Here is a 14,131-nt window from a genome sequence, read left to right as displayed (position 1 = left end):
ATGCCTCAATAACATGAGGGAAAAGTACAAACTACTGATTGTTCTATGTACATATATTTTAACAATATACAACAGATATTCAAACTAGTTAAGATTTTTATCACAGAAAGTGCACAATTTAAGAGTCTGTTAATTTGGTTTTGCATATTCAAAGATTCTTCAAGGAGAGATTGTACAAGAAGTAAAAACTCGGGCCAGCAGCAAAACGTTCCATGGTTTATGGTACGTATTTAAATGGGAGTGACTGTATATTATTATTAACAAGTTAATGTTTGACCATTAATAAATTAGCTGTTTGCAATGGATATTTGGAAGAGCTTAGGCTCAGTGTGGCATATAAAGTACTAAAGGTGCACAATCTGATGACAGGCTTCAGGCAAGTAAAGAAATTAGAAACAACCTTTCAGTTGGTGTTAAAATGTATTTCACTCTACAATCATCTTTCTGTTTCATTTTATGTTAAAAATAAATTGTGCTATCTAGTTTTGACATAGTGTTCAGTTTCTATTTTTTTATTTACACATTGAGCCATCAAAGACATGACCGTACTCCTGTTATTTTTTTTAAAGGTCTATTATTGATAGCTCCCAGATATATGATTGTGGTGGCAGTGGGTGCTATCGTGACAGGCCTATAATCATAAGATCAAACAAACTAAACCAGGCGAGCTTGAGAAGGAGAAATCACTGAATCATTATTCCCACTTAAGTTGCTATCAATAGACAAGGTGCTCTTTTTATTCAGACTTCATTTGACATACATAGCAAAGTCCTTCTCCTTTCTCCTATACATTACAGGTGTATCAGACTTTCTCACTGTTGTAGCCGACATCTTTGTCGTGGATTTTCCTCAACTTGCTTTCCTTCGAGCCTCCTGTTTTTTCTGACTTCGTTTCTGCTGGCTTTAGGACGGTGCACACTTTATCACTGCTAACTAGTGCTAAAGTGCTTGTGCTCTCTCCTTAAAACATAGTAACACTGGCTTACATCCATTTGGCACATGTCGGGGCATATTTATGAGTGTGGTTCCATCGTGCTTGTACCACGCAATGTGGTGCATGTATGACAAGGCCAAAATGCAGTTTATGAAGCCACACAAGGCCACCTTGCATGGCTCTGAGTGGCTTCATACATCTACAGTAATGGAACGTAGCACAAATTGCTGCTTTGTGTTACTCTATACCAGGGAAGCACTCTGTTGTGTAGGTGTTCCCAAGCAAAATCCATGGATTTTGACAAATTCCCAATTTACCAAAAGTGTTAGACCTGGGAATGTGCAAAAATGCTATGCCTTCACAGGTGAAGTGTAATGAGGAGAAACATCTTTAGTTCTCCTCCTTACTTTCTCTTTATATGTGTGCCTAATTCTGCAGCACATATAGAAAGATGAAAATGAAAACAGGGGATAGTTTTTGTGAATGAAGGTGCCCCTTCCTGTACAAAACAATCTCCATGGTGCAAGGGTGCCTGCGTTGGTGCTAGGCAGCCAAAACAGAGTCAACACAGGGACAAGGGCAGGAATGCACTGTATTCTTTTAAATAAGACTCATTCCCGCCCCATTCCCTGTCATGCAGTGCAGCAAGGTGACTTGCTGTGCTGCGTGACTTTGCCATAAATATGGCACTTAATTTACTTATGAGTCCCTAGTAAAGTGGTACTACATATACGCAGGGCCTGAAGTAAATGCTACTAGCAGACCTACTATAAACAAGAGGAGTAGCCCATTGACCCAGAGGGACAGGTATACACGTGAAGGTTCACAACAATGTCCCAAGTAGCATCATTTAAAATGAACAACGTCTGTCATTCATACAATACTATACACCAGAGATCTTCAATCTCTGGATCGTGACCTCCAGGGGGACATGGAGTCAAGGAAAAGGGGCACGCATTCCTCAGTCTCACTTCTGCCTGGAATCCAAAATGTTTGGTCTTTGTTTTGGAAAAAGACAACTGTTCCCGGACGGTTAATTCGGATAGTTAGAATGCTTTAACTGGAGTATCTTTCAGGGATTCTCTTATGCTGTGAAACCAAAACCTGGCAGACAGCTAAACAAGCCTTTTTTACCAGTCTGCAGTTTGCCTGAAAGAAATGCAAATGTTCACAATTTGTTAATCTGCAAATGTAAAGGTTAATCTGCAAATATAAAGGATGCTTGGGAACCAATTGATTGAATCACTTGAAGCTTTTTGATGACAGAGCTTTATTCTTTTTGAGTGGTGGGCAACGAGTTAACAACTAAGCTGTGAAATGCATGCTTTTAATTGTCATTGTATTTACACAGTGCTTACTATCACTGAAGAGGTGTTGAAAGGACAGTTATGTAAAAAAAATGAAATTACATGCTGTCTGACTATAACTAAATCTATACTTTAGAAGCACCATTTTATCATTAAATATTTTGCGCATTTTGTAACAATCTATCTTATACTGTGTGTAATGCAAGTCAAAAGTAATGACTTACATATTCACATTGCTTTCTGTCACAGGCTGCGACCTATTAGCACTAAAAATTCACAAGTCACTATTCTCAACTGCATCAACCAAGATTTAATTCTGTGGCTCTTTGGTTACACACTGGTCTTTGCATTCCATTAACTAATGGAGATTTCATAATGTACTATAGTGCATTTCCCACTGAGTGACAAGTTTAAAAAGAAAAATATATTTTTCATTTACGCTGCCTGTTACTTTATGTGCAGCTGCCTGGTTGCAAACTGACTAAAACATGTACAGAATATTTTGTTTTTAGCCACAAACAACTTTGACCCCCCACCCCCATGTTCAAACCCACAAGGCACTCAAGCCCCCCCAAAAAATGATTGAATTCAACAACAGCAGCAAACTAATATGAACAGCAGTGATTGGTTGCTAAAATAGAAGTGTCTGTTTTCATAATCTTAAAAATAAAACCCTTTTTAGAAAAACAGTATGAAAGAAGATTAAGGGACCACTTCCGCCCTTGGAATTAAAGAAAGCTTCGTACTTGGACTTTACAATTCATCATTAATGATTGTTTATGGTATGTTTTAATTATGATGACTGATGTTTAGCAACCTCTAGCTCCATGCAGCTGTAAAAGACAAGCTGTCAGCATCCAATGAAATATAGTATTGTTCTCATTGGACGCATTGCACTAATGTTGCAGCCCATGTATTGAAGCCATTATACCCAGGGCTACTGGAATTATGCGATTGTGAGGCTGCTGCAATTTTAGCATAGTCATAGATTTGACATATTTTCCACAGTATCCAGAAACTGCTGCATAATATGCTGATTTTAACAAAAGAATATTTATTACTCAAATGGTTCAAAAGTTTCGAAAAAGCAGTTTACATATGTTGCAGTGGAGTAGAAGGTGCTTTGCAAAGCTGGAATGGTCACCTTTTTGTTGCCTATTGCTGAATTTGGGTGCTAAACTTGTACAAATGAGGTGCACAGTGGTGGCTCCTCCACTAAAACGGAGGCGCGTCACCCCACTGCTATTTAAGCAGTGAAAAAAAGAATAAGAAAATGATAATAATAAGATGTTATTATCCTTTTATGTTTCTAGGAGCGTTTGGAGCCAAATTGGGTTTGGCGGAGATTGTTTGTCTGGCCCTCTTGGGCCTGCCAAACAATCATGTGCACTTGTCATGCCCAGGCTCCCAGGTACTGCCTGAGTGGCCAAACAGGCTGCTCACACCAATCACAAAACTGCTCATGCTGCGTCGTGATTGACCGGGAGAGGCTGGGAGCCTGGGTGCTTCCGGTGCTGCAGAGTGAGGACAGAGGAGAGGCATGCAGTGGCGGCGAAGAAGGCAAGTTTAAAAAAACATTTTTTATCCAATTTCTCCCTCCACCTCACCAACCCCGTACCGAAGCAGCCGCCACTGGAGGTGCAACCACAGATTGACCGTTTCTCTGGAGAAAAACAAGCACACCCATCACATTAGTTCAGAAACCTGTTATCATCCAAACAAGTTATATCAAATTATGTCTTGTTTGTGAAAAATAAAGTATCATTGTGTAGTTTTGGTAATTCTTTTTGGAGACTTTTGTTTTGAACTGCGTGGTAAGTCTCTGACACTGAACTACAGTCACCCATAAACCTTTGGTTTGTTAAACACGGTTTGATATTATTTCCCCACTGTAAAAATAATTTGCAATGGGAATTGGGGGTGTTTATTGTTGTCAATGATGAGTGGTACCAGGTTGCAGAAGTTTTTGAAGGGAAGGGGTCCTTACACCACAAATATTTTGACAGGGGGTCCCAGCATCAAAATATGTGAAGTCCTCTTCTATAGACCAATGTATTGCATTTATAACTTAATTAAAATATTATAGAGGATTTTCCACTGTTGCAAGTTAATTAGAGTGGGAACCTGGGTGCTTTTGAGAGAGATGGTGAAGGCTACCCAATTAAGCTACAAGGTTACCAGGTTCTTAAATTATTTGAAGTGTGGGTCATTATAAACTGCCCATCCATTACCCAATCTCCTGCTTTAATTTCTCTCCCCCTTCCCACTCTGCAGCACACAGATTCAGGCCAGCAATCTCACCCATCCAACCAACCTGTTCACCAAACTATTTCTTGGCCTGCATCACTCACTTACCCATAGTGTTTCACAGTTCTCCCAGTGGCACCCTGAATTCTGACCTATCCACCAACACCCCATCTCTGTATTGCCCAAGAGTTACTAAACAACTCTTCCTGCTGTCAAAATTTACAATTTCCTGCTCTAGCATACCCCATCTAGACACATCCTAGAACAGGACATTGAAAAAGGGGGTGAGGAATGTATAGTCTACCTAAATTTTAAAAAGCAATGGCTACTAGTGATGGCCATAATTTTTGTTCTTACACACAACACCATTAACTGAGCATATGGGGTGTAAATGCCTCCCTAACAAACTTCATATTTTCTGTGATGGGAAGGGAATGGACTTCTTCAGAGACATAAAAATATATCTGTGAGCAATGTTTTGGATCTGAGAATGCACATGCAATTTGCCTCCATTTGGTCATCGCTCACCACTTTCTTAAATGCAGTTTCTGGGTTACAAATGTTTCTCACTCATTTAGCTAGTTTTTATTATAGTTTTAGGATTTTTAAAGGCTACCCTTAAGATGTCATGTTGCAATGTCTAATTTTAGTATGGCCTGATGTCCAAGCCAGTCCACAGTATCCCTTGACCCAATTGTTGTTGTGACAATAGTATGAATTAAGAAGCCTATCCAACCTTATTATAATGCTAAAAAGTGTTTACCTCTCGTTCTACAAGAGGTTGAAAAAATATCTACTTTCTAATGGTGGCGCCCCAAAACAAACCATCAATAGATAGGTGGAGCACAGCAAGGAGGAACCAATGGTAAAGTAGTTCGGTACATTCATCCATGGACATAATGCAAATGAGCTAAAAAAAAACATCCAGACCCTACATGGAGCTTATCAAACAGGATCCATCACAAAACAATAAATTAGTTAGTCCACTCCACTCAACCACTATCCAATTTAATCTATTTATAAAAGAAAAAATACCAACAAAAACAACCACGCAAAATCTGCACATAACCTCTTCACACTGGAAAATGACAGTGCAAAAAAGGTAGTGACAACAAAGCCTCTAAAATCCCTTAGAGACTGCAAAAATGGTAGAAATGTGCTCTACAAATTCTTAGAAGCTATTATTTGTATTTTAATTAGTTAACCTCTTCGCTGCGGCGGCTATTCCGCTGCAGCGCTAAAGGGGCGGAGGGGCCGCACGGCACGCCCATGCTGGTGACGGAACCGCTCCATCACCAGCCTCGGTTGAGCTGTGCTGATGACGGAGCGGTTCCGTCATGGCCCCGCCCGCTCAGTAGAAGGCGCCGCGCAGGCGCGAAATCAGCGCCGCGCAGGCGTGTCGGGCGGGCCATGACGGAACCGCTCCGTCATCAGCACGGAAAGAGTTAAATTTGTATAGCGCTTTATATCCCTAGTGAAGCGCATAAACGTTTCGCCCAAAATTAAACAAATGGCCAGAAAATTTGCATTGCCACACTTCTGAAAAATAAAGCTCTTAGCGGCATATTTTCAAGAACGGCAATTATTGCCGCTTTAGCGGCAGCAAACTGCCATGTTCTGGTGTGAACGTGGGATTCTATGGGAATTCACAAGGGCATATTATCAAGCCCATTATCGCCGCTTTAGCGGCAGTTTCCTGCAGCTAAAGCGGCGATAATTTTAGCGCCGTTCTTGATTATATGGCCCTTAGTCTGTCTCGTATCTGTAATGTTGTGATTTGCATCTGATGAAATATGACCAAATTCTTTCTTGCACCATTGATTGAGCCAAGGATTTGAAGAGGAACCATTAGCTGTACGTGTAAATTCAATAAAAGTGAAAGTGAGAATTCATTTGCTGTAGAATGGAAACAGGCAGCAGAAAGAATTTTCGCAAACTAGTGTGTTTGTAAAGTTTTAAAAGCTCAGATTAAGATTGATTGGTCAAATAATATAACAAAGCAACCTGCTTTGAAACCACCTTCAAGTGCCACTGAATATTGCCGAGACTATTAGAGGAACAAGTGTGCATTATATGAAATAATCTTATTTTTTTTAAAATATTGGGTCCGATCTAGGGTTTCACAGACAGAGCACCCAATCACAAATACAAGATCAAATGCAAGAGAGTACCCTGGCTGACAAATCTTCTGTCCACCCACCTCATTTAGAAAGTGTGGCCCTTGAATTTTATGTAGTCGGAGACCGGATTAGCTCCATTAACAGAAAACATACTCCTATGACCGATGGAGTTGGGGCAATCGGCACAAAACATTACACCATTTGCCCACTGTAGGGTGGATAATACATGCCTTTTTTAGGTTTTGCCTGCCCATCGCTTGCACTGTGCTGGCTAAGTCATATGTAAATAAAAAAAGTCTTAAGACGGATGTAGAGTGCGCCCATTACTTGCCTCGGCTTATCATTGGTTTATTCCAACGGCGCTCTAATTTGTGAACCAGATTGGCCAGCAAGTCCCCGGCACATCGTCTACTTTCAGTTCCACTCAATGCTTCTTTGCTAGCATGGAGCTTACACCAAGTACAGCTCCTGATCACTGGCCACTGGTTACTGGCCATTGGACTTCCACTGACTAGTCACTCTGAAGGAATTTATTTTTAAATGTACAAATGAGCACTCCCTACGAGTGTATCTATCTTCAGGCTGTCACTATCCTCTCCTTGGTCCTGCAGCCTTCATCTCAGTTACTTGTAAGCCCCCACCCTATAGCGCCTCATGGATATAAAGCTCGTGTGCATGCTCCAACCCTAGCCCCTGGTTTACTCTAGCGCGGAAACAGTGTACACCACTCCTTAATGCACAACTTGTGCTGCCCATTGGGGCACTGTACTCTTATTTCCTGATTTAGTGTACATGCAGTAAGGTTTAGCACATACATATCGGTCATGGGCAGCCTTGACAGACACTATACTGGCTTTTAGTACACATTGCGTGTTGTGCCTTGAGCCCCTGGCTTCTGTCGTGCTGTGTGTCGTGATACTGAACCCACTGCTTCTGCTGTGCACAATATGCAGTTTGTGTATACCTACTACTCATGTCATATTGGGACATTGTGCCGATCGTGTTTGCTCATGGCACTAAGAATAAATTGGTATCTTCAATTTCAAGTTTTTTAATGTCATATTCGTGTCATCTTGCTGGTTCTCTTTAGCTGACATAACGCACACGGCCTGGCACAAATTCTGATTTATATAGAGTAAGACAATTCTATTTATATGTTTTTAGTTTGTATCACAGCATTTCTCTCTGCTTCTTGGTACTTTATGCAACATATAACTGACGACTGCAGGCAGATATCTTTTCTGGGCGCAAAAGACAGCGGAAATATAAGAGCACAGAATCGAGTGAGTTGCATATTTTGTGGCACTGTAAGACTTGGAATCCACACCATGACTGTGAGAAGCACTGTGAACCTTTGTCTTCTAGGCGCTTGACTCCGTGCATCATGGCATTCTCAGTTTAGGAGTAGTAAAGTTAGGACTTCTAACTTTAGGACTCTTAAAAGCCTTCTGTGAATACCGAAAGTCTTAAAGTTAGGATTTTTCTCAGTTTTACGTGAGCACAGTTGCATTACAGATGGACTCATTTTTTTTTTTAGGCACGGAGAGATTAAGGGCTAGATGTAGGTAAATGGTATTTACCGATTCATAAATACCGAATTTTACCGGTATTTACAAATCGGTAAATGCTATGTAGGTAAATATTCGGTAAAAATTACCGAATCATTAAAATTCGGTAATTACCGAATCGGTATTTTCCGATTTGGTAATTGCCATTGATTCCTATGGGCCTAGAGGCCCTTAAGGATTCAATGGCAATTACCGAATAGTCAAGGGTGGCAGGGTGGCACTTTGACAACCTGTTGCACCCCTGATTAGTGCTTGTGTGCCAACTATTAGTTGGTGGTAAATAACGAATACCTGTGTATATGCAAATCTGTGCATGTACACCTGTGCCATGTGACACACATACATGCCCTGTATGTGTGTCACATGGCACAGGTTACATGCACAGATTTGCATATACACAGGTATTCGTTATTTACCACCAACTAATAGTTGGTGGTAAATAACGAATCCTTAAGGCCCTGTAGCACTGTTTACAGTGCCACCTACATCTCAAATTACAGATTCGGTAAATGTACCGATTCGGTAATTTACCGATTCGGTAAATTTACAGAATCGGTAATTTTTAAGGCCCCTAAATCTCAAACTCCAAATACCGGTCGTAACGGCCGAAATCGGCCGTTACCGACTGGTATTTGCCTACCTACATCTGGCCCTAAGTGATTTGCTCAGAATCACAGGATGATTGAACCTCCTGATTGATTGAGCCTCCTGCCAGACTCGAACCTGCTTCCCCAGCTTCTAAGTCATCCGCTCTATCTGTAAAGCCACATCGTCTCCCCATTTTCAATTTGGTATTCCAATGTGAAAGCTTGCACGTTGTGAAAAAAAACCTCATTGTTCTGTTTTTTTATTTGTGAAACTGGCTCATATGTTATATTCTCATTACATTTTAATTTGAAGCTGGACTTCCTCTTGATCATCCCCTCAGTCAATCAATCAATAATCTTATAAAGCATGATTACTCACCTGTGAGAGTCTCAAGGTGCTGAGTGGGGGTAAGTGAGGGGGGCTCTGAATCAGGTTCAAAAGTATTCTCATCTTTTTTTTAAAAATATTTTTTATTGAATAAAGAGAACAGTACTGCAGGTACAATAACATAAAGAAGTAAAACAAGACGTGTAAAGAGAACTATAACAAGAACATATGATCTCATGTAAAAAGCTAAATGGAACAGTTAGGTACTGTATTATTAAATAATCATATATATATTAAACTGCCTCCACCCTCTGATATTATTAATGGGCACAGTTGGAATCTGGCCTTTGACTTTATACCTAAATAGGAGCACATTATTGAACTCTCTTTTTCCAAATATGATCTCTCCACACAGCTGGATATCATAGCAGCCATGTCCTGCACAATGACTTGGTGAACCTGAGTACTTAAGATGATAAATACAGTAACTGTGGTTCATCTGCATGTTTAATAAAAGGAAATTATTTGAATGAATACATAATTGATGCTGCATATTAGGGCTATATCCCTACTCATTGAATGTGTGCCGAATGGTTTAGAGTATAAATATAGAGAATTAACAGAGCATGTATGGGCAAATGCAAATAATGCATCCATTATTCATAAAGTTAAAAAAAGACATGCAGCAAGAGGAAGTAAGCAGTGCTCAAATGTGCTGGTGCAGGAGAACCAATTGAACAAAATACAGTCTGTTGGAGACAAGTGGTGAGAGAGGTACATGCAGTGCAAACAGCAGTTTTGTTTTTGATACTTCACTGAAGATTTTAGGGACTCATTTTATTTTCGCTTGGCCTTAGTCCACATTTCGACACTTGAGGAAAAATGCTTGGTCTTCTTTCAGTCAGAAAAGGTTGTGAACATGAGAATGAAGTATTAAGGCAGATCCTTGAAGCAACAAGGTGCCCCCATGTGAAATGCCCTCAACCTCACCCTGAGCTCAGAACCCAATCACCTGAGATTCAGGAATCTTATAAAAGCAGCACTGGTTAGACTGGTTTTCTAACTGCACTCATTACAGATCAAGGCTAATCAAGGCTAGTGTGACTAATGAACATCGGGTACAGGTTCCAACCATCTAAATCCTTGTCTTTTCACGTATCTGTTCACGGTATGCTTTTCTAGCGCTTTTAAAAACAGAGCAACATACAAAACTACATACACATCTATAGTTATCCCTATTGGTAAACTAATTGCGAGAATTCTTTGGACCAACAGAGGTAGTTTGAAGGGACATTCACAGCCTGTGAGATGTTAAACACTCCCAGTAGGTAAACAACCTTTACAACGCGGTCAAAACACCGCAGTGGCATTACGACACATCTTTTACAACAAAAGTCGTTACCACGACTTGCGCTGGAGGGCGCTCTGGATTAAGGAATAGTAGATTTACTATTCCAACACCTTCCCTACTGTATATAGGCTGGAGTTGGAATGGTAAATCTTACTATTCCTAAGTCCAGCACCCTACAGCGCAAGTCCTGGTAAGGACTTGCGTTGTAAAAGATGCGTTGTGATGTACCGCGATCATTTTGATCGAGTTGTAACATCATACATCCCTCACAGTGTCAGACTTCCTCCTCCAGTTATTGGCAGGTGGCCCTTGGAGTGTCCATGACCACTCAATGTGGGAACAACTGCCCTATTCTGCTGGGGACGGCAGTGAGCTACAGAATCTATACCCACTGCTAACCCTGCTTTGCCAACAATGGAAGATAAATATGTCTCAGAACTAGTACACCCACATTAAAACAACCATCATCATAGCAAACCATGGTATATTGGCCTTGTGATTGTGAATTGTTGATGCTTGACTGTGGCAAGAGGTGACTCATCCTTTCCCTTGCTGAACCTCATTGTTTGTGCTGCATAACATAGCCTCGCTTTGTGTTATGGCCTCGGTTGCATTCAAATTAAGCGAGGTATGCAGTCTGTTTTAACCTAAGATTATTCATCTGCAACAACAGTAAAGTTATTAGGCAGCGTCTTGAGTATACACCATTTATCAACAGTATTTATTTCAGATAGTATAATAAAAGTTTGAAAACATCCTTCAAGAAATTCTAAAAATTAGAGTGGCAATAGCCCAGTTTTGTTTGTGTTTTCAATTCCATCACCTACTTTTAACAACTGTTAAAGAGAAAGGTAGAACCCATTTTCATTGACACATTCAAGTGGAATGTAACTAGGCGGTACCAAACCAAGAGCAGTGTTCCCCCAGCTGACATTGACCACCTACTGCACACTCTGACATACACCACTCACTCTCTCCTGGGTGGCAACTACCGGCAAGGGGTAACTTTGGTTACTAGCTGCTGCCTCTTCTGTGATTTGAGCCTAAGTGTCCACTACTCACGTTTCACAGTTGTACTGGTGTCAGTTCAGCAGCCTTGATGTATAGACAAATTTATAACGGGGCAAATATACATTTTATACATTTCGTCTCAGAGGATGTGAGGAGTGCCAAAACAAAGTGCGAACATTCTAAATGATCTGGGAGATTTTGAAATCCGATTTAAAACCAGTGGATAAACTACTTTCGATCAGCCTAGTTTTTTATTTTCGACTGAATGCGGCTGGTCCACCAAAGCATTTATAGTTACAGGAAGTGGTACTACTGGGGTATTCTTTTATGTACTCTTACGAAGGCTCCACAACATCAATTAGTATCATTGCAAAAGAATGGTACATGAGTACTGTTTTCATACTCCAGAATGCCTTTATGAATAAACCCTTTTGTGCCAACCTTTGTTTGGAAGACATGGTGGACAGGGTGCTCCATGTTACACAGGCAGTACCCGATAAAGGCACAAGTTAGTGTCAAATGCTCGTTTTCCTCTGCTTTCTTTACCTCAAACTTATTTCTGAAATCGAAAACCTTGGAAAATATGTGACCTTCCTCATTTTCAAGCAGGAGCGACGACGTCACACTAACCTTAGAGCACAAAACATATCACACAGAAAATACGTTATTGGGTCAAAATGCTCTTTTTTTCCTTACTGCTTTATGTGTGTTGTGTTGAAGTGACACTGATAGTAAGCACCTTGTCAGGGGGTTATAAACTATTGCCCCATACCATAGGATAACGCAAGAAGTTAACATGGCTTACCAGTTGGCGATCCCTCTAATACATGCCCAATGTAGGGTCCTTCCCTGAAGATGGGTTTGTTGTCGTTCTGATCAATAATTACGACGTTCAGACTTGTGGGCCCATCAATCACCTTGCCACTGACATCTGTGATCTCAACTTGGAGCTGGGGGAGGAAAGAGGGAATATGGTTATTTTGCATATGTTTAAGACAATTGAATAATTGAATATTGCTTCCTTCAAGATGTCTTAACTATAGTTTATGAAATCTGGGCTCAAGGTAAAAAGAATTGGCCCTTTTTTCATAAATGAACTTCCTCACAACCATGCAAAACTATTTGACACATTTTGAAACCCCCCTGATGAGATTGTAGTAAATATCCTGAATTTGCACACAAAAAACGACAAAAATATAATTTCCGTTTTTCCTTGGAATATCGATTGATATACGTGGCTCACTCATTTTCCAGAATCGCTGCGGATGGTTACAAGTATTGGTTACAGACCGTCATGTATGATGGATTCTGCATGCCACCGATGCTGCATTGATTACCGAAATATAAATGTATTCATCCTGCTATGAGCCTTTGTGTATAATCAGCGGCTCTGATTTCGCTCTTTTTGTGTAATAAATAGCCCGTGTCATGATACTGATACGGTGTAATATTAGCAATGCAATTACAAAGATACATTATCCCTTTCTGTGACAGGTGGCCTTTGCTCCCATGTGATGCATCGATGTTCCAGACATCATAAGCATAAATAGTGGCTGGCATTATCTGAGGTCGATTACATTTTATGTATTTTTCTGCTCTTGCGGCATAGAGCGGATTGGGATTGGAAACAGCAAGAAGAATGGAATATAAGTAGAGGCCAGGCTGTCAGAGCTGCATTAACAAACACATGCACGCTGCCCTGATCCAGGAACAATAAAGGGATGGGGTGGAAGGTACTCCAGGGGAGCTTAGCTCTCATTAGTACAGCAGGTGCAGTGGCACCAGGGTCCAGGGGTGTGAGGTTTCCACTGCATCCTAATTATGCCTGTTTACTGCTTAACCAGGTTGCAGGAGAGACTGTTTTCAATGATTGCATTAGTTTCCATGGCATCCATGCTGCGACACCTGCCCCCTCTGCTGCACTTTAAAATGTAATTACATACATTAGATGAAAAACCAGCTTGGTGAAAATCAAGAGCATATGGCAATCTATCAAAAGTCAGGTTTGGTGAAAATGAAGGTCAGCAAATGTCCGACTTATTGGAAAAAGAACACAATTATTATAATATCGCTCATAGTTCCAGAAAACTAAACTGAAAAAACAAATTTAAGAAGTATGCAAGGCAAAACTCTTCAGAGATAAGAATTTAGGTGCAGAAGTCTGTCTTTTGATTCTATTGTGACTCTCAACACAGACAGGAAGAGGTAGAAGAGAACTGTGGGTGAAAGTAGAAGGAAGCAAGATGTAAGAGAAAGAAAAGAAGACAATGTAATTATTCATAGGTAAAGGACAAACATATCATCAAACGGAGCGGTAAATACAAGAAGGAGAAAAGTTGAGGGGAAAAAACGAGGAAAGGAAAAAAGAAGGAAATCAAAGAGGAAAACAGAGGAGGTGGGGGTAATCCCCATTCTATTCACATCCATTGTTAGAGGAGGAGGAGGAGATGGAGTGAAAATAGGGAAATAGATAGGTAGAACCAGATGAAGCAACAATCTGCACAGAACAGGAGGGAGACTCTAAAGATGATCTGTGCCAAGAGGGTTTAAGGGGCTAAAACAAGGAGAAGGATTGATGCGAGTGCAGAAAGATATCTGATGAAAGCGTAGTTTCAAAATGGTGGGTATTTGCTAGGAAGGTTTGCCTGCTGGTGAATTTTGGTCATTGTGGAAATTTT

At 40.5% G+C, this 14,131-nt stretch overlaps 1 protein-coding gene across 1 annotated transcript in view; it reads right to left on the bottom strand.

The window, feature by feature from the left end:
* CDH13 (cadherin 13) overlaps positions 1-14,131 on the bottom strand; it is a 2,391,456-nt gene that overhangs the window by 1,211,312 nt on the left and 1,166,013 nt on the right. Inside the window, exon 6 of the mRNA XM_078669939.1 lies at positions 12,259-12,403. Within this exon, the coding sequence (XP_078526065.1) occupies positions 12,259-12,403 (145 nt within the window). The remainder of the gene's footprint in view (positions 1-12,258; positions 12,404-14,131) is intronic.

The sequence above is a fragment of the Lissotriton helveticus genome, chromosome 12, assembly GCF_964261635.1.
Source record: "Lissotriton helveticus chromosome 12, aLisHel1.1, whole genome shotgun sequence".
Classification (NCBI taxonomy): domain Eukaryota; kingdom Metazoa; phylum Chordata; class Amphibia; order Caudata; family Salamandridae; genus Lissotriton; species Lissotriton helveticus.
The sequence above is the reverse complement of the archived record's forward strand: the minus strand, read 5'-3'. Positions and strand labels throughout refer to the sequence as shown.